General features: G+C 40.9%; 1 protein-coding gene across 1 annotated transcript; it reads right to left on the reverse strand.

The window, feature by feature from the left end:
* Window positions 1-514: 514 nt before the first annotated feature.
* Window positions 515-18685, reverse strand: RACGAP1 (Rac GTPase activating protein 1; the record flags this gene model as incomplete). The annotated part of the gene is made up of 16 exons (XM_081060286.1): window positions 515-1972; window positions 2287-2395; window positions 3072-3207; window positions 3317-3449; window positions 3625-3730; window positions 5187-5385; window positions 5473-5568; window positions 6771-6935; window positions 7592-7722; window positions 8071-8188; window positions 8596-8676; window positions 9357-9410; window positions 11067-11136; window positions 12097-12233; window positions 13250-13452; window positions 18601-18685. 16 exons carry the CDS (start codon window positions 18683-18685, stop codon window positions 1897-1899), a joined length of 1899 nt encoding a protein of 632 aa, XP_080916412.1. The 3' UTR covers window positions 515-1896.
* Between the last annotated feature and the right edge of the window lie 2475 nt (window positions 18686-21160).

A 21160-nucleotide genomic window follows, 5' to 3' on the forward strand; every position in this document is an offset into this window, starting at 1 on the left:
CAGTTCCTGCATAGGGAAGTCTTGCCTTCACTAACATTATACAATCCATTTACTTCTTCTACATTAGTGACTTAAAATGCACCTTGGGGACATACTACAGAACAGCAAATATGGAGCCAGGCCAACACTAGGCTTGCAAGACATAAAAGATGGCATCTAGGACAAAGTTTAAAATAACAAAACCTAACAGGCACATGTATGTGTGTGTGTAAAGGAGGGAGGGGGAGATGGGACCCGTCCTCTGTCAATTTGCTGAGGCAGATGGGCCCTGCTGTGAGAGCTGCCCCCTCCTGGGATAAAAGCCAGTAGGTTGCTTCCTCTCTCCGCAGTTACATATTAAGCCTGCAACTGTTTACGTTCAATCTCAGATACATTCTGTTCACCAGCTTCAGAGTTCCAAGTGCAGGTGCCCTCACTTAATCATCCCAGCTCACTCCAGAGTCACTTCCAGCAGTGAAGGATGTTCCTTCCAGGCAGCCAGCCAGCCAGTCTTTTTTTTTTTTTTTTTTTATTTAAATCTGCACCATTCTGGTCCCTAAAGACTTGTTCAAAAGTTTGGGTTTTTTTTGTTTAAAGCAGTTTCTTCAAATGAGAGGATAACAGTCATAGGGACAAATCTAGGACTTCAATTTGGACAATGAAAGAGACTGAGAAACAACAAATTCCTGGAGGTGGTAAACTTTGGGTGGGGTGAGGGAATAGAGACGAACAATAGTCTCAAAACACATTGAGGGAAAATATTTTCTTTTGAAAAAAGGCATGGAAGGTTACCTTCCAGGGCAAGAAAACCAACCTCACATTCATTTTGAAAAAACTACTTACTTTTTTCCAAATATTATTCAAATATGTGTTTTACAGACAAGGGTCAATATAGGTCAGAAACATTCTATAGAAGAAAGCATTTTTATAGACACTGGAAATAATTTTAATAGAAGAAAAAGCTCATATTTATCTGGATGTAGCTATGTTACACGGAAAGATTTTAGCATCCAAAGTGCAAAGACAAAATGACTGTGGCTCTTCCTGCCACACAAAATATCGACAATCTCCCTCCTCTTCTAGCCTCCTCTCAATTGTTAGTTGGGATGCCAAAAGACAGCATGGTGACCTTTAGGGCTCTGAAGGATCGGGGAGGGCGTGTGCGTGCGTGTGTGCGTGTGCGTGCGTGGCATCAGAATGAACTCAACTTAAGAACAAACTGGCTTTGACCCTAACCAAACTCGAAGTCCAGCCAGAGGCCAATTAGAGATAAATACAAGTTGTAGCGTCATTTTCACAAAGTTGTGCCACGTAACACTATTAAACTTAATCCAAATTCAAGCTAAGCACACTCCCATCACTACTTCTGTCCTCACCCTAATCCCACTGTTATGAAGGCTCCATGTTATAGCTCAGTTCACAATGGGAGCCAAATTCTCAGAAGGAGCCATCCGAAATCCTGTATCCAAACCTTTCTTTACCCGGCCCTCCCACCCCCCCACCCTGAGACAAATCAGTCTTACTAAAGAGGTAGGGCTTGTCATTGTCTCATGAAAATTAGTTCTAAGTATCAGAGAAAGGCCATTCCGTGAGCAGCATTTAGCTTTAAGCCAAAGAGGCCTCCTTCAGCCTCCAAAAGAATCATAATGAATTCCATACTACCCCTCTACCCCCGTGAAGATCTCCCATCTAAAAGCTCCCAACGATGACAGCACAAGGTGTTGATCTTATGTTACTTGAGGAGAAGGAGAGGGAGATATATATAGTCTTAATAAAACCCCCATGCACAATTAAACTTGATTAAAAGCCTGGAGAATGCTAAAAGTAGTACTGAGTACAGCAGGCTGCAAGAGCAGAGTACAGGTGCACCCTTCCTTGCAGTCAGGAAACGCTGGGAAGTTGACAGGAGACGTGGCTTCACTTGAGCAGTGGAGAAGCAAAAAAGTTGCCTTGTCGTCCTAGGTTGGTGGCAGACTTGCTTTTGCTCCCAAACCTAAAGAAAAAGAGAATGAACTGGAAAAGTGTTCTATAGAAAATGGTACATAAACAAGTATAACGTGACTTGATATAATGAACTAAAACTAGAAAACCGTCAACGACTGCTTGGGAAGCTACTCTGTCACCTGAGATGAGAGAGGGGACCCTTTAAAAAGGGGGATCTTTATGGCTCCAGGTTTCCTTTTAGAGTTTGGTTGCTATGTAGTGAAGATCTGATTCAATCTTTCTTTCAATAAGCTTCAGTATGATGGGAAAGCAATCTAAGGCAGCAGTTATTTTATATTTCCCAAGCAGGCCAATCCCACATACCTGGGCGTGTTCCTGGTGAGGGTGGAGCGTACCCTCTGGGACAAGGAGCTGGACGAAGGAGTCTTGAGAAGCTGGTGTTCAGGCGTGGTCACGGGTCCCAGTAAACTCACTTCAGTCCAAGTTAAGACATATTTTAAAGGCGGAGGAAAAAAGAAAACACTCTTGTTTTAAGCTGAAATCCCTGTGAAGCACTTGAGAGCTAAGGTTAGAGACCTAGCAGAGATCATTTTTATCACCACGGTGTAACACACCAGTATATCTTTTGAATTATGCTGGCAACTGCTCAATTAATAGCTGATATTCACTTCCTGATTATCTAACATCTAACATCTGACCATTTGATTTTTACCTATACTCGGAAAAAATAATACGCTCCCTTAAAAAGAACTTAATAATGAAAGAACAGGTCTCCGGTGCCAATGAGGTTGGAATGAAACCAGCCTCATACATTTTTGGTGGCAACACAAACTCGCAAAAGCTTTTAAGAAATCAAATTGATAAAACATATCAAGGAAAACAATAAGAATAAATTACATCTGAATTATTATATCTATAATTTAAAAGATATCCATGTGTGTAAAGAAGGAAGACCATAACAAAAGAGGGGGGAAAGTCAGGATGGTAGAACTGTACAAATTTTCCTTTAATGTTAGAATTCTCAAAATGAATTTAGTTTTTATTGAAGAATATGAATTTCAAACAACTCTAGCAAAGGCAGGGAGAGGACACGTGACCAAACCTGGAGGGGGAGGCGGGTTCTTTAAAAAGCACCACTCAGGCCTTACCTTTAATATCCGGTGTCTGTGGAGTTGAAAAGGCATTTGAGTTTTCAATGACATGCACGGGGTCGATGTTTTCTTGTTCCACCATCATGAACTGACTCCAGTACTCCAGGGGCAATGAAAGCAGGCGTTCCACCACCTACAGGCCACCTAATATGTTAGCAAACTGCCAAAGCTCAGGGCTTCCCTCCTACCCGTCTTCCAGGTTATCACGTTACACAAGTGCGTCCACACATGTGCTTGCCTACCTTGGGTTGACGCTTGATGTCCTGTAACATTGTCACTGGATCTGGATTAGGCACGGCATGGGCAACTACTGTCGGGCCAAAGACTTTAGCCAGATTGGCAACGTCCATTTTAGTGTTTGGGCTCTGAGCCACTCTAAGCAAAAGAGCATTCAATTAGAAGACCTGTTCCTCCACTTAAACACAGACCAAAATGTAAGTTCTCCAAGTAAACAATTCACCCCTCATGTTCCTTCCCTAACACCCAACCCACATGATCTTCCCATTGGAAAATTCCCTAACTCCCAGAAACCAGTTTCCGCTGTGCTCACCTCTGTAAGTGAATCATGAGGAAAGCTAATGTGTCTCTGTTGGCCTGGGGCAGCTCACCAACGGCCTGGTACATGGCAGCTATGCTGTTGTCCTCATCTGTGATTTCTGTAAATGAAAGGACAGCACCCAGAGGCCTAGGGCTTCTTTCCCTTGACAGCAGGCTTCCAAGTTATCGACTACAAAGCCTCATCTACAGTAAGCTTCTGAAACTTCTGCTTCGGTTCGTGACTGCTTCCGACTCTAGTTTCATTAACAAGCAGGATACTGGCCAACAGGTCAATATTAAAAATCAGAACTTAGAAAAAGCCAGCTCTTGCAGTTAGGGAAAGCAGCTAGCAACCCACAAGCTAGGAAGGGAGACACACAATGGCTGCGACTACAACTATCAAGAAGGTATGAGTCCATAAAACATGTTTAAGGGCCTACTATGTGCCAGGTATTACTGGAAGGGTGGGTCAAAAAGCAAATATCAGATAGTAATATGTGCAATGAAAGAAGGCAAGCAAGAAGCTAGAATGTAATGGAAGCTGTTATTTTAGACAAGGTGGTCAGGAAAGATGTTTCTGAGGACAAGATATTCAAAAAGAAACCTGAAAGAAATAAAAGAGCAAATCATGCAAATATCATCATTCCAGGCTGAGACAACTAATGTGAGGGCCTCGAGGAGGGAGTAAGCTTGGTATGTTCTAAGAATTCCACTGTAACTGGAAAGGAAGAAAAGGAGGGAGGGGGATAAAAGGAAATGACGTTGGAAACATAACCAAGAGCCAAACCATGTAGGACCTTTTGGGCCATGCTGAGGACTGTGGATTTTATTCCAAGGGTGAAGGGAAGCCACTGGAGGATACTGACAACAGAAGGGACATCATTTAATTTAAATATTTAAAGGACGACTGTAGCTACTGCGTGAGGATCATGCTGTAGAGAGCAAGGGTAGAAAAAGGAAAATCACGAGGTTCTTAAATCACTCAAGGGTAAGGGATGTTATGAGTGGTAGTAGTAGAAGGAGTGATACATTTCAAATTTAAGATATATTTTACAAGACCTTTGCTGACAAGATTTGCCAATGGATTAAATGTGGAATGTGAGGGAAAGGAATGAAAGATGGTTCCAAGTTCAAAAGGACAACCTAATACTTGACCAAACAACAATAAAAAAAACCTGTCAGTGCCCTAGACAGTCTAGGCCAGGGGTATCCAAACTGCGGCCCGCGGGCCAACTGCGGCCCATGATCCATTGGTAATTGGCCCGCAGCAAATTCCAAAAATGTATTTAGTTTACTTAAATAAACCAGGTGAGGCAATACGTACTTCACCTCGAGTGAGTGGCCCGGCTGTTTGAGTATTTTACCGCATATGGCCCTTGGTGAAAAACGTTGAAAAAAGTTTGGACACCCCTGGTCTAGACAAAGAAGACAGGCCTGGGGAACATGGATGTAGTTATTCATCCACCAAAGTATCTCAGCAACTACTATGTTTCAGGCACTTTACCAGGCGTAAACAGAAGAGTCCAAAATCCATCCCTGAGCGACTCACACTCAAGTATTAAGATCTGCCCTTACCTGCTGCTTCCATAAAGGTCTTGTTTAGCCGAAAGGTCAGAAGGGGTTCTTTGAGGTTTCGCAGGAAGTCTTTCAGAAGGCTACAGATAGCATGGATGTCGTCCACTTTGCTGAGGAGGGGGACAGTTTTCACTTTGAGAAATTTCTCTTTCAGTTCTTTTACTGTCCGGTCACAGCCTGAGATCCGATACAGGCCTGTCTATTATCAAGATGACACCTTCAGTTAAGAAGCTCCTACTTACTAACACAGGTAACAAATTTGCCCTCTTCTAGGATTCACTCTTACCTCGGTCAGCCCTCTCTGCTCAATCTCATTTACACAGTGGACAATAATGGAGGGGATCATTGGAGAAGTCTGGGACACAAAATCCGCCAGCATTCCCTGAAAAGGGGAAGTTTTAAACGATTATTTACACCATTTAGACCAGCAGACCTAGACTCCTGGGAAGAACCACCTCCAGACTGATACTCAGGCTGGCACATCATGCCTACTTTTAAATTCCTAGTCCCAAAGCATATATTAGAACAGAGACTCTCAATTATTTTTCCTACTTCCACACCAGGACTGATTTATGGTCATAGACACCAAATGCTTCATGAACAAGTAATAAAACCACTAGCTACAATTCTGTCCCTGCTTCGCTTCTACTCAAGGGCATCAGAAAGCAATAATGAGATTACATGTAAGGCCTTTAATATAAACTGATTTGTTCCCCTAAAAAAAGAAAACCTTTTAAATTACTCTGAATAAGAAAAATTAACACAACTCACTTGATTGTGACACAAACCTACCTATAGGAAAGAACTCCATTGTACTATAATATAGCAGAGTACAGAAAATTTGTAAAAACTATTCTGCACAGATAAGAACTCTTAAGATTAGGGGGAAAATAACATTTGGTTTGCTGGGGGCTGGGTAGCAGCTTAGTCATTTTGTTTTGATTCTTGCTAATGTTGCTTGTGCAATAAATAATTTCTTAATGGATTGAATCGATTTTTAGAAATAAGCAACCTAATCTTAAGCCTAATATGAAATATCTCTAAAGTAAGAGAAAGATATTCACAGATGAAGTTATATGATGGCTTGGATTTGCTTCAAAATAATTCACTGGACAGGGCTGGGATGAGATGGGAGTACTGATAAATCAAGATTGGACATGAATTAGTAATTGTGGGAATTGAATGATAGGAACCAGGGGTTAGTTATACCAATCTCTCTACTTTTGTATGTTTCAAATTTTACAAAATACCAAATAGGATAGGAGGGGGAGGGGAGTGTAGAGGAAAGAAGAGGAGAAAAGGAAGGGGAGTGAGGGAAGGAAAAGGAGGGAGGATGAAAAGGGAAGAAGGCAGAGGGAGAGAAAGGGGGAGGGAGGGCAGGTAAGGGAAGGGCTTTGGTTTAGAAAGGTTATGAAACAGACAAACCCAAACAGGACTCTGCTGCAAGTTAACTTTTTATAATTTCAATTCATTACTGATGGAAGGAAAAATACTTGGCATCATTAATTTTAGAACCACAACTGACACTCAGCTTTGGAAAAGCTACAGAAGCCCTAACACCACGATGACTCCCGTAGGTCATACCTCTCCGATCTTAACAGGTGTTCCTATTAGGGTAGGAATGCAAGGAAGGGGGCAGCGGTCCCGACATTCCGGATGGGAGACCACGCGACAGTCGCGACATTTCAGAGACATCTTGCCAAATTTTATCCGCTTTCCACATGGAACACAAGATTCGGGTTTAATAACCTGAGGACAAGACAGGGCAGAAGGGACAGATTGCTATGAAAGAGAAAATGGTCAGCACCACCAACCTGCATTTATTAAGCACCTAGCATGTGCTGAACAACTTCCTATCCTTTTATACATATTTGCTTCTGTAATTCTCACAATAATCCCATGAAATAGGTTTTGGTTTCTTTAAGATCAGGGAACAGAAGCAAAAAGAGGCTAAGTAACTTGCATGGCCATCCAGATAGAAGGGAGCACTTGCTGACAAGGAGTCAGAAACTCCATGTTCGCTGCCACTCACTGTCATGTGGCTCAAGCAAGTCAGTTAACTCCTCTGAGCTGCCCATCTGCTTGGGTGTTTATGAGGAAATCAAAAGGGACAAAGTAAAAACATGCTATTATTTAAATATAACACATAAATATGTGCCACGGAAAAGCACAAACTGCTTCTGAAAAGCTGCTTTCTTTTCATTTAATATTATTCCTCACAGAATGGAAAGCTACACAGTTTCTGTAACCAGTAGTGACCCAAGGGGTGAGGTGGGAAGGAGGAAGGAAATTCAACATTTAACTTAAATAACACTAAAGTATTTAAATTTATTCCTCGTATATATTATTTTCACAATTTAAAAATTAAAGGTGTCCATGAGAAGAAGGGGCGATCACAGACTTACCGTCTTGGAGACAAAGTCATGCAGACGCATCCCTGCGTTGCTCTGTGGAGTGCCGGAACTGTCTGTCTCAGTTCTCGGCTCCGGCGGCCTGTTGCTCAAAGTGGAGTCACTGTTCCAAGGCTGTAACGTACCTAGAAAATAAGCGGAAGTCTTCAGTATATTGTTCCTTCTGAATTTTAACCCTAGTTTTAATATGACTGGTAGATAATCAGTCATGTGTGGCCATGACCAGAAGGGATGTGGTTACAGCTATACAAGAAAACCACTTCAGGAATGACAAGTGGTACACCACTGGCGCAAGCCGGGCTAGCAGGCCCAGGGGAGAGCTGGACACAATCTGTGCCATGGCCCTCAGTAAGCAGCAGTGAGAGACGACCCAACACAGCCCATCCCCGCCTCACGAGGGCTCTAAGAAACCAATTCTCCCCCAATTTCACCAGTTGTTTTCCACAGGCAATTCAGCCACAAACCCAACGGACCTGTTTTCCTTCGGCTTCTTGTCCAATGTGGCACAGTCTCAATAGTGGATACAGCTTCGATGGGCCCGCCATCATTGGGAACAGTCACGGTAGTTTTTGCAACTATGGAGTCATTCCCCTGAAACAAAAGTAGTAATGAAGGAAGGACGAACATTTGAACCTAATTTCCCCTCCACTATAGGGTGTTTTGGAGTGCTTGAAAAATTCCTGAGTCTTGCTCAGGACTTACGGCCCCAGCTCAAAACACTAATAAGTTGAAATCTCATACATCAGAACAGAAATACAAAATACAGGTCACAGGAGTATACATACAAGCAACTAAGAATCAAACATAAAGCTGACAGTTGCTTATTTAATCAGAACAATTCCATTCTTATGGATGATAAGGATCCTATTACACACAAAAAAACTCATCAAATGTCTCTCAAAACAACACTGCAATGGTGACTCAGAATTTTTAATGCTCGGAGACATGAATCTTTGATGTGTTCAAGACCATAATTTCCTTGGCCTTACTATTCTTACCTGGTCGACTGTGGAGCCTATGGAACGAGTCTTCTTTATAGGTCCAGGGGGACCATCAATGAACTGTCGGCTACTGGAACGCTAGAGAGGGGACGAACAACAACAAGTTTAGTGCCAAGTAGAAGATCTGAAGCACGGAAGGTAAAATTATTCCATTAGACAGCGTGGATATAAGCCCTAGGTTCCAGGGCCACAGGTAAGGAACAAACAATGTGCTCTCTCTCACTGCCTATTTCCACATGAAGCTTAAGTGGTACCAACACAAAAATGCCTTCGGTGCCCTAGAAGAAACATGCAAGCTTTAGAAAAATTTAGATGACAGCACCAGGAAAAGTAGAGCTGTAATCCTATCTAAGAACATGAAGTCTTTGGAAACATATTAAGTACCTAAACAAACACGCAGATAGGTCTCTGTATATCCCATTATACACACATTTCATCTGAAGCTTTTATTAGAGCACAAAAGTCCTGAGTAAAATTTCAGGCGACAACTCCAAACAAACTTAAGTATATCTTTTTCCATTCAATGAATGAAGTGAGAGTGGCCCAGACAGTGAAATGGGACAGGATTCTGTCCTGAGTTTTTACCTTGAGGAACGCTAATACTGCCCCCAGCATGATTCATTTGTAACATGTGTTTCACAATGGCTAAGGCAACATGTCAGGAATACAGTGTCATGGCAGAATTTCCAGAGAAAATTCTTTTACTGTAACTTTGTTAAAAAAAAAAATTTAAAAAAACTAAACAAAACCATACATACCCTCTTTTCTCTCTTCTTCAGTTTGAAAGTCTTTACCAAAGAAGAATCCCAATCCTGTTGATAATTACACTGTATTAATTTCTTTCTTTGCTTAGGCCTCCCCTAAACCCTGTGCAAATAAATTTACAGAGAACTTTAAAGGCTTCTTGAGTCAGACTACCTAACTTACAATTCAGGGAGAGGGGGAAGGGAGGGCCGCATGTGTTGCAGCTACAGAGCTAAAGAATAAAGAACATGCTTTCTTTCCAAAATTGAAGCTATTATAATAGAATCAGGAATCAATACCACAGAGGCAAGAAAAGGTTAAAGAATCAACTTCTGTCGTGATTATCTCCAGAGCCTGGTCCTTTGTTTCTGATTATGTTTGTAATTAGTTTTAGAACTTACAGAATGTTGGGCTCTACACTGATCATCTTATTTGTGATTCTTGCTCTTAAGGGATTGCTACTGTCTAATCAGATGTTCTGTACAACACAGGCACTTAAAAAGTTCTAGTTCAGGTTTTACGTCTCTCAATCATCCCTCTTCCTTGGGCCCTAAAAGACATATTCACCACTGAAGAATTATTTGTCATTTACTGTGGTTTAGTTTCACTTCACTTATTTTAACCATCTGCATTCATTTTTAGTAGCTTCCTGTGACTTCCTTACTCTTGATAATCCCTGAAAACAAAATCTGGAAACAGTTGTATATAGCCAATAGTAGCTTAGATGAATAAATTTAACCTCTCCAACTCATGGTCAAGTCATTTAGCTACTGGCTGTTTGACTCAGCTTCAGTTACAACAGATATCATGTCATAGGTCTAGCTCCCAAATCAGCTAATAATAAATTCTAGTTTCATTATACAGCCCAGACTTTTCTGTATCATTCCTATCATTTTTATCTATAAAATGTCAATTATTTCCCTAGTCAAACACGAATTTGAACAGAGAAAACTCCTAGCCCATGTAGCAAGTAGTTTTGACTTGTTCTGCTATCATCAGAAAACCAACCACCAACAATAACCTCCTGATTTATTGTTTTGTTTACTAGCTTTCAGCCAGTAAAACAGGAAAGATGCATAAACCAATAAACTATCAGTCTCCTGAACATTAAAAACTGAAATATCAGGAGATGATCTTTCACGCAGAAACACTACCAGAAGTTGAGAGAAGGGTGCCGTCCCACAAAAGTAGGGTAACAGAGTTTAGACACCTTAACCATTATTGATCAAAACATTATAAAGGGCCTGGAAACTTTCATCAGTTTTCTGGCTGAAGCTCCAGAGCACTGGTTTTCCTTCTAATTGTGAAGCATAACTAAGTTTTCCTCATGAACCAAAATAATTCAGAAATAAGGCACAAGTCTATTCTACCGAGAAGCAGCAAACAAGCCCTGCCTGGATAGAGTCTTGCTAATTTTTTTGTTGCTAGCTGGGGCTTTAATAAGTTAAGATATAATCAATTAGTACATGCAGCTCACAGATCCATTACATAAATGTAACCTCATGCCAAATCCTGAATTCTATAGTCTCACTTCCAGAAACTAAAAATATATCTATGCCAGTCTCCTATAGCTTGTGTGGATTTATATTTTAAAATGCTAGCTCAGTACCTATAATACATCAACTAATAACACAGTAATAAAGGAATTCCAGAAAAGAGGACTGGAGAGAGTTTCCTGAGAGAGCGGGAATATAGATAATTCTCAGAGATCAAACGTTCATTACCAGCGATTCATCAGTCTTGTCAAAGCTGATATCTGATAAAATGGAACCAGATTCATCAATGGTTGACAGTCTAGATGAGTGAAACAACACAGTGTTAGACACAGAGACGTGGAGGGTGAAATCCACCAGCATCCAGAACAAGTCCCACTGCTCAGGCAACGTCAGCCAATTTCACAGCAATGCCTTCCCTATGGAGAGAACTACAAGCTCCAATCCTAGCTGTGGTGGGTTGTTTTTTAGTTTCATAGCGGAGTGTGTGTACGTGTATGAGTACACACACAGCACAGTTGTTTTATCAGCAAAGGTCTTATAACTGCAGCAGAAAATTACAGTCAAGGGGTATGGGTGCTATTCCCTGCTGAGTTTGTACTACAGGCTACTAAAAATTCACAAGGCAGAAGAGTGAAGTTTAATTTGATCCCAATTGTGGTTGCTTTCTACAAGAGAGAGTATTACCCAGCATTAGCTTTATAAGAAATTAAGCCCGTACATCTTCTTAGTTATACAGAGTCCCCATAAAACAACCAGGCAACAAAATAAATAGCTCTAAGAGTGCTGACCTTTCCCTATGTATTGTATTGGGGGTGTTAAATTCAAAGGTTGGTTGAGACTATTTTGAAGAGGGATGCAGTGGAACCAAAATTATTGCCTGGTCTTGGCTCACAGAAGGCCTCTCTCAACCAGAAGAGCTACAAAAGCTCTCTGGAGAGAAAACACTGAAAGTATTGCTGAGCTGCCACTTTTACCGTTAGGTTTCTGAGCAATCTGTAGGATTAGTTATTGATGTGCAGTTTAGCATCAACATCAAAATTTTACCCATGCTGAAACAACATCCTAAGGAAAGATTAAAAAGACAAAATAAAATAGGGAGGCCCCTGTGCCTTTATTTCCCACCCACCGTTCCTCCAAAGCCTTTTTCGGCTTTATTCAGCACACATTCCAGAAGCAGTATATTTAAGAGTCCAGATAACAAGAACTTCTGACAGCTGTGTTACTTGTGATCAGATAACAACAGATGCAGTTCCCCCACCTTTTGTTCCCAGCATTGCCGCTGGATGGCTGGCCTCGGTTGAGAAAAGCCAGAGCTGATTTTTGCTCCTCGCTTAGTTGAATGCTGCCAGATGTGTCACACATGAGCATCTCGCGAATCAGCTGAATCTGTCTTTCCTACAAACCAAAGCAGAGGAAAACATCCTAACTAACCAGGGGAGAAAGCTTCACCTCACATGTATGGAATGGGCAGGCCAGAAGACATTAAAATACGGCATTATGCAAATGAGCCTTCAGGAAAGCTGCTACACCAATAGCATATTAATTCACATCAAGCCCAGACTGTGTCTCTGATTTCTGACTAGTAACATGAACTCCATCTACAATAGTGGGGCTTCTGCTACAAGACTTTTGGATCAAATTGCTAATCCAAGAGGACACGGTATTGCAAAATGAGAGTCCCAAAATAGATTGTGCATAGCAAACACACTTCAGTGTCATTTTATCAGGACAATTATTGGCTGCTTCTACAGATCAAAGCAGCCACCCACCTTCCTAAATGGTGGAGGAAAATGTATTAAAATGAATACAGAGCTGTGACGCACTGGAACCAGGCAACATGAACTTGACTGAGGCATCTAACACTGGACCACGATGGGTTAGGCTCTCCTTTGTACCACGACCCACCCCGTACATCAAAATCAAAGTGTTCTATGTTAGCCACGCTGCTCAACTTGTTGAATACATCTAGGCTTTACCCTGAATTAAGAGCACTGGTGCAGGAAAGACTTAGAGCTGTCGTACCTGTATCAATGACAAAGTACTAGCTATCCACGTAAGGATGAGGATATTCTGGGTAGCACGCGAGACAGCCAGTTCTCTTGTGGCAGATCAAGAATGCTAGGATTCCCCTCCCTCCCCTCTAATTTCAGTCCTTTGAATTCTCATTCGAAATTTGTCTATTAAGTAATAGTTTCAAGTCTAAAGCAGAAGTAAATTTAAATTTCAACCTATGAAGAACAGAATTCCCACGCTGTAATTTCGGCTCCAATGATGGACAAGTTGTCAAAGGACAGGTTGATTTTAGTTCTTTAATGTGGAATTAGAAACTGGGTGTATCTGGCAAGTGGAACCCTTATCAGGAGCTGCTTCCCCCCACCCTCGCCAGTCCTAGCCCAGAAAGCAAGACCCACCAGCTTCTCGCAGTCGGCCTCGGCGCGCTGCCGCCGTTTAATCTCCACATCCACCTGATTGCGGGCATGCTTCAGCTTCACGTCCAGAGCGCTGCGCTCAGTCTCTGCTTTCATCAGAAGATCCTTGTATTTCCCCAGCTCGTGGTCTGTTCTCTGCCACTTTTTACGGAAATCCTCAAAGTCCTTTGCCAACTGGATGAATTCTAAAGAAAGGGGGGGAAACTTTAATATTTCAAGCACCAACCAGAGTATAAATGGGTCCTCTGGTTAGTTTTACTCCAGATACACAACTAAGGGGCCAGCTAACGTATGGGCAAATCCAGCTAAAAATCACCAAGAGCAGATCCTGGATATCTGTTCATCACTCTAGATGAGGGTTTGGTGGGGAGCAATTTCTGTTTCAGTAGGCCACTTACTTTGGCTTAGCCAGTGGCATCTGCTATGGAATAAGTAACTCATTAGTCACCTGGCCCCAGATGTAACACCAACACTGAAAGCTCCTGAACAGAAGGCAATCAAAGGGGGATACCTTTGGGGCAGCTGTCACGCACCAGGACAGTTACAGCTATAAAACAAAAACAGCCTCCTTTAGAGTCACGCATTGCTGCGCCAAAGAGACATTAAACAGCAAATTCAAATGTAACTGCTGTAATATGCTCCAGTAGATATAGATTAATATTACAGATGTCTAGGCCTACAATCCCATCCAGCTATATAATTATACAAATATTGATTTGAAAGTAAAGAGCCAATTTGCTTTTGCTGTTTAACACTGCCCTGAAGGCTATGTAAACATTCCAGTGGGGAAGACACAGGGAGAAGCTCATACCAGCTCGGGGTGAGTCCCTGGCAGCGGAATGTGGACTCTTCCAACGTGTGCAAAGAGAACAGCACCAAGGCAGCACCTCAAAGCATGAAAACCCTGGTGGCACTCAGCATTATCACCGGCTATTGGCAGACTTTTCTTCTACAATGCCTTACTATTTTCTAGTTAACCCTAATCCATCTCTAAGCATCACTTTCCAATAGTATCATGAAGGAAGTTTCCAAGGTGTACATCTGTTGGTCAAACTAACCCAGTTTACAGCTGAAACGAGGCCAAATGCACATAAGACTAGCAGATCCTGATGTAGTAAGGGCACTTTTCCTATTTGAATTTAATTGAACAGTATAGAAAAAATACACTGTGCTTTTATAGCAATTTTAGCAACTCCAGTTTTTAGCAAACAGAAGATTTTAGTGAAACAGGATATTATGACCTAGTTATCTTAGATAATACAAATATCAAGGATCCAAAAAATAAAATATATTATCATTCAAATAATTTTAAATGATATGCTTGTTTAGTCAACAGTTTGGAATGTATTACTAAGTTGTTTCTCCTCCTTAAAGAAAAAGAAAACAAACAATACATCCTTTTGCAGATTTAACTATTTCAACATTATAGATTCACAAAGAAAAAAATTAAAAACCAAAGCTGTTTTCTTAGCCATGTTCACTCTGGCAATTCATGAAGTAGTGCACTTATGATTTGTGCATTTTCCTGATGTATGTAATACTTCAATTTCAAAAATAAAGAACAAGAAACACACTTTTCAACTATACAGTCTAAAAACTTTCTAGCTCCACATTGTGGTCCATTAAATGTTTTAAAATATAGTGCTACACTAAAATATTTTACAGAATTGAAAAACAACTTGAGAATGAAAAGATTTCCATTTAACCTAATTTTGCTGGTTTGTTTATTTTTTAGACTAGTCCTTCTTGGTAAATCTTATTAAATTCGGGTTTAATCCCTGTTCTTTGTTAATTGGCATACATTTCAGGTCTAAGTGAATTGGACGATGGAACCCAACCCAAGTAAAGTATCAGTTCACTTCAAGGAAGGAGTTCCTATTTTAATAATACAAATGATTAAATTACTAGTTCAGCTTAGTTTGTTAGACCAAAACCAGAACCCACCTGCATACGTGACTAGGTTATTACTTTTTATGTACAATTCTGTTATGAACTAAGTTTGCTATGATGGATCAAAAAGGCACTTTATACCACAGACCAGGAAAAATTCTGATGTTACAGATTAACAAATGTGGCCCTTTTTTTTGCCAGTTTGTGAATCACAATTCAACCTGGTACTAGACCCTGTCACGAAGTAAGTACACACTCAAAAGATTTATGAAATTCCAATTACCTCCTTTAAAAAGTTGCGTATATATTAAATTATAAAATGCACCTAACAAAAAGGAGACAGGAAATTTCCTTGAAACAAACTGAGGGTAATCCTTGATTCATTACAAAAAATAATAATAATAAATCAGGACTTGGTTTATAATTCAGCAGATGAACGCAGTTCCAGAAATCCTGCTTGCTCAGCTCACTCCTCCTGAGGCCTTTGCACAGGCTCTGCCCGTTGTCTTCCCCACTGCTCTCTAAGCTTCTGAAGGGCAAGGACCCTGTGTCTCTTGCTTTTATCTCCAGGGTCTTGCACTCTGCCTAGCACACAGTAGGCACTTCAATTTCACCAAATGAATGAAGAATTGTTGAGATCAAATTTAAACTCCAGGCATCCAAGCCCATCTTACCAATCTAATCAGACTTCCCTCCCACCACTACACAGTAGCCTCTTCCTAGGCAAAGCGAACCCAGTTTGTCCGTCCCCAGAACAGATTCATGCTCATTTCTGCCTGCTTGGGATGCAGCTATGTACTCCGGACGCAATGCCCTACCTAGTCTTCTGTATGTACCCATCTTTCTAGTCTCACCTGCTCTATGAATCCTTTCCCAATCTATTTGCTCACATTAAATTTTTCTATACTTCCCCAAAGCATAGTATTTTGATACTTGCTTGTATTATCTTCTATTTCATGAGAAAGAATCCTGTCTCTGAAACTTAAGTACCATATTCTTGAAGATTCGCACCACACCACATACATTTTAGTATTGTCTACTGTATATAGCATAGCACAAGCTAGCCTGGTATTGGCATACAAAAGGCACCTGATAAATATTAACTTATATTTATTCCTAGTTTACACACCAACAACATCGAGAAAGTTCAGGCAGCTCATGATAAAATAAAAATAGAAGATAAAAATCATGTAGATTGGGGAAAACAAAGATAAAATACCTATGCTACTAAAGCTATTTTATTTGAATATTAACCTTCACTCTGATCTTTCAGTAACCTTGGACTTAGCTTAAAAAAAAAAAATTACCAGAAGGAGAAAGAATGAAATTATGATGAAACCCAAGGGTAAGGAGTCGGGATACCTGGGCATGGGAAGAATTCCAAGGTTAAAGAGGAGGTCAGAGACTGGGGTGGCTGCAGAAAGGGGATTCTGCAGTCTAGAAAACACTGAGCCACTTTAGTTCCTCAAAAGCCAACTTTCCAAGTTGGAGATTTGGAGATGGAGGCAAAATGTGCCTCTACTTTATAACAGAAACCAATGGGAAGATATAAATTTGCTTATATAATAAGGGTATCTATAAAAATAAATATCTTGTATATTTTTTGGCATAATTACTTCCAAAGTATTTTCATAACTAGTATCTCATTTTATCTCCAAATCCTCACAGCACTCCCACAAAGAAAACAGGCATTTAAATTTCTATGTTACAGCTAGAGAAACAAACAGAAATAACTGTTGAAAGCCAGCACTAGTTATTGAGGCTCCAGACCTCAGATTCCACCCTCTGCCCCGACTCCTATCAGCTGCCTCCTCCTAGATCTTATTCTCACAATCTCTTCCACCCATTTCCCCTTACTTCCATTTTCACAACCACCATCCCACTTAGGACTCCTATTGCCTCTTTCCTGAGCAATGGCAACCATGTCCTACTCAGTCTCCCAGCCTCCACCTCTATTGCAATCTCCACCTCTGCCAGGGTAACCTTCCAAAAGCACAACTCTGATTATGTCCCTCCCCCTTCCTCTTATTCTCCTCAAGCCCTACACCCTTTTGCCTCCACTCAGGCTCTTCCCCAGACCCTAAATGTCCTCTTCATCTCTGTCTGTTGGGATCCCACCCTATATCTAAGACTCAATTCAAACCCTACTTTTCTCATGATGCCATTTAGTCACTCTTTGCCCTCCACTCCACCTGTGCTAGAGGCTGTGATAGGTTCTCACTACATATTTGCTGAATGAACCTGAAATTTCAGATCTCTTATTCAATACTCTTCCCCCACTAGACTGCAAAGTAATTCATCTTCTGAGATGATGTGACCTCAAAGAGAAGCCTAATTAGTATGCCATCATGGTTACTGAGCTGGTACCAGATGATAGGGTCGTGCAACAGCTATTAGAGAGAGAAAATAGAATACTGTTTTGAAAGGCCTGTAAGTGGATAAGAGCTATTAAAAACATCAATCAAATTAAAGGAAATATTGAATGGCATAAGCAAGATGCCATACGAAGCACTATGGGAATTTGTTGTTTAAGACATAGTTCTTGCATTATTCTCACATCCATGAGGCCGACTTAAGAACAACACTTACTAAATTAGGTGTTAATGAAAATCTTAAATAGGAGAGGATGGCAGCACACAGAGAAGCTGGTAAGGAAGAATTCCCGTTGGGGCAGCCGGTTAGCTCCGTTGTTTAGAGTGTGGTGCTCTTAACAACAAGGTTGCCGGTTCGATCCCCACATGGGCCACTGTGAGCTGCGCCCTCCACAACTAGATTGAAACAACTACTTGACTTGGAGCTGATGGGTCCCGGGAAAACACACTTAAATAAAGTTTTAAAATAATAATAATAATCACTCCCGTAGATTGCTTAAGTCAGTGCTACCCGCCCCACCTTCGTTTTTCACTAATCTGCTTTCCAGATGCCTGTTTTCTCACCATCTCCATTTCTCCCCAGCTCTCCACCCAATCTCAACCCTTTATTACTAAACATCAAATATATGAAGTAGGTAAAAGCAGATGAATAGTTTCTCCTTCGAAAGAAGTTAGAACATTTTTTTCCTCTTCAATTGAAAATGTTCTATAGAACACAGAAAAGGCCCAGGATAAAAAATGTAGACAATTACTAAAGAAAAAAGCAACATCCCTGGAAATCCAGTAGATTTTGCCCAGTTCATGGTACAAAAATTGGCAACTAATGCCAACTATTTAGTGAAAAAAGAAACTTGGAATAATGAAAAAAGTCTGGATAAGAACTATAGAAGAAAGTGACCACGTAGAGTGAGTGTCCATTAAGCTTTCACTAGGGATCAGTGACCATCACTTTCTTTGTAAGTAACCCACATGAAAAACAGTTTTAAGGTTGGAACACACTTCAGCTGTGTAGAGAACTCCAGTCTGAAATCTGTTTCCTCTCTTCACACAGGCCAGCTCAGAATGACTTACGGAGTTCATTTCCTTCACTGAGAATCTCCACCCGGCGTACAAGCTGCTCAAACAGATTCCGCAAATTCAGCATCGCAGTATCCATCTTTCTGCCAAGAAATCAAATATACATTAGGGATCCAGCCTTCTTCCCCAGACAAAGGATTCAGCAGCAATGCAGTGCAGTCACCAGTGACTAACATCTGGACCTTCCGAGTGTAGCTGCCATTATAAGGATATCAAGCCAACAATTGATGTTTTGTGTAACCCTTATTGTAAAAACAACGTTGGAATGTTTAACACTCATTTGAAAATTAGAAAAGCATTTCCGACCTCTGAATATAACCCCTTTGCTGCCTACTTCTTTTCTTCCTTTCTACAATCACCATGGAGCTGAGAGGAAAGCAATTAGGGATAAGCAGGTCAGTGGATTACTGAGTGACCAACTACAAAATGTGGTTCTTAGGCAAGCTTATTGATTAATAACACTTCTGCCACTTGAATCCTTCTGGACTTTGAAGACCTTCAACATAACCTAAAAGGTTTATTTTTTAAATTTCATTTTTAGCTAGTACCCCTGTTGTATCTGTCTTTTAAAACGCAGGACATGGTCAGCACATTTCCTACCAACACCACAGATGACGTCACACAAGTGATTAAGTGGGGAAACCGCCAGCTCAGCAGCACAAGAATTATTTCTGTAGTGCACGGCTCTTTGCTGGACTGTGTGCAGGGACTATGTCTAATAAATTTACACTAAGTATAGGCAAAGGCTTATGTTGTGCCACATTCTGGCATCAAGGAGACAATACGCCACCTTCACAGTTAGAAGGGCAAAGGAAAAATCATTTGCTATTGTGTTCAGTATAGTGAATTTCAGGCTTCATATTTCCCCCTCCAAAGACCTGCTGATATTACATTAAAAAATGGTATCCTTACTAGCAGTTCCGAATGGACTTTAAATGGGAACACCTTGAGAAAATAAGACCTTCATTTAACAGTCAAGAAAGAAAGACATCAACTAGATGTTATAAAAACTATCAAGGAAATGAAATAAAAAATCAAATTTCATTTAAAAACTGAATGTCCTCAGAAATACCATTCAAGGATTCTTCTCAGGTTTCGCCTAATCACCCCTTCAACATTCTAGTCCAGGTTCTTATTTCATCTCTAAATAAGATTTGAAGAACTCTTTTATGAAGGTTTAGTGATTTTACAATGTTTGTAAGATTGTACCATATGCTGTGAGGGCAAGCAAGGAAAAAAAACTGCAAAGGACAAAGGAATATATAAACATAAAGATATTTTCTATTAAATGCTACAGAATTATTCATCTGTACTTGTATGATGATTGTTCTAACAGCAAAAAAGCTTTCAATTCCAACGTTGGATGCAATATATACCTGAATCAGGGCCGGAAACCAAGATTTTCAAATGGCAATGTGTCTGTTCCAAGCTACATAATCACAACAAGCTGCTAAGCAACCAGACCAACAAATGTATTACAAAGATCTTCCTCTAAACTAAGAAGAAAACTAAAATAATAGATTAAAACTGGCAGCAAGAGGGGCGGCTGGATAGCTCAGTTGGTTAGAGCGCTTGCTCTCAGCACAGCAAGGGATGGTGGGCTGCGCCCCCTGCAACTAAGATTGAATAGGCACCTTGAGCTGAGCTGCCGCTGAGCTCCCGGGGCGGCCGGATGGCTCAGTTGGTTAGGGCGCGTGCTCTCAACAATAAGGTTGCCGGTTCGACTCCCTCCATGGATGGTGGGCTGCCCCCCTACACACACCTCCCCCCCCCCCCCCCCCCCCCCGCGCAACTAGATTGAAAATGGCAGCTGGACTTGGAGCTGAGCTGTGCCCTCACGAACTAAGATTGAAAGGACAACAACTTGACTTGGAGCTGATGGGTCCGGGAAAAACACACTGTTCTCCAATAAAGTCCTGGAAATACACACTGTTCCCCAGTAAACTCCTGTTCCCCTTCCCCAATAAAATCTTTAAAAAAACAAAACAACTAGCAGCAAGAGATCTGGAAGTCATGGAGATGCCCGTGGATTTAACAACATGACAAAACAGGCAAATATACTCAAATGCTATAGGGCAGACGCAGGAGCAGCACATTCATAGCTTCTTCAAATGATGATTTCCTTGGGCTCCCAGGAAAAATGGAAGACACTTTTAATATGGGGTATTGATTTCTATCATCTCAGCATTCATCTGTATATTCTGAGATGAGCTCAGTACATAGGAAAACTTGGCAATGAGCTCAGTACATAGGAAAACTTCTCTCTCCAAGAATGTGGAAAAGGAAAATTTCACAGTCCAACTAAAAACTAGCTGTTTAAAAAAAAAATCAGAAAGTTTTTGTTTTCAATGACAATATAACAACCTGATCCTTTGCCCCTTTAAAAGAAATCCTCCTATTTTCTCAAGTTCCTCTAGTCCATTATTCTTTCCTGATGTTTTGCTTTGCGCATACTACTCCCTCCTCAGGGTTGGGGGTGGTCCTCTCTGGAAAACACAACCTGATTCTGAAAACTCTAAAGACACACTGAGAACCTACCTGGGAACATCTCCTC

This window comes from Rhinolophus hipposideros, assembly GCF_964194185.1.
Source record: "Rhinolophus hipposideros genome assembly, chromosome: 9".
NCBI classification, from domain to species: domain Eukaryota; kingdom Metazoa; phylum Chordata; class Mammalia; order Chiroptera; family Rhinolophidae; genus Rhinolophus; species Rhinolophus hipposideros.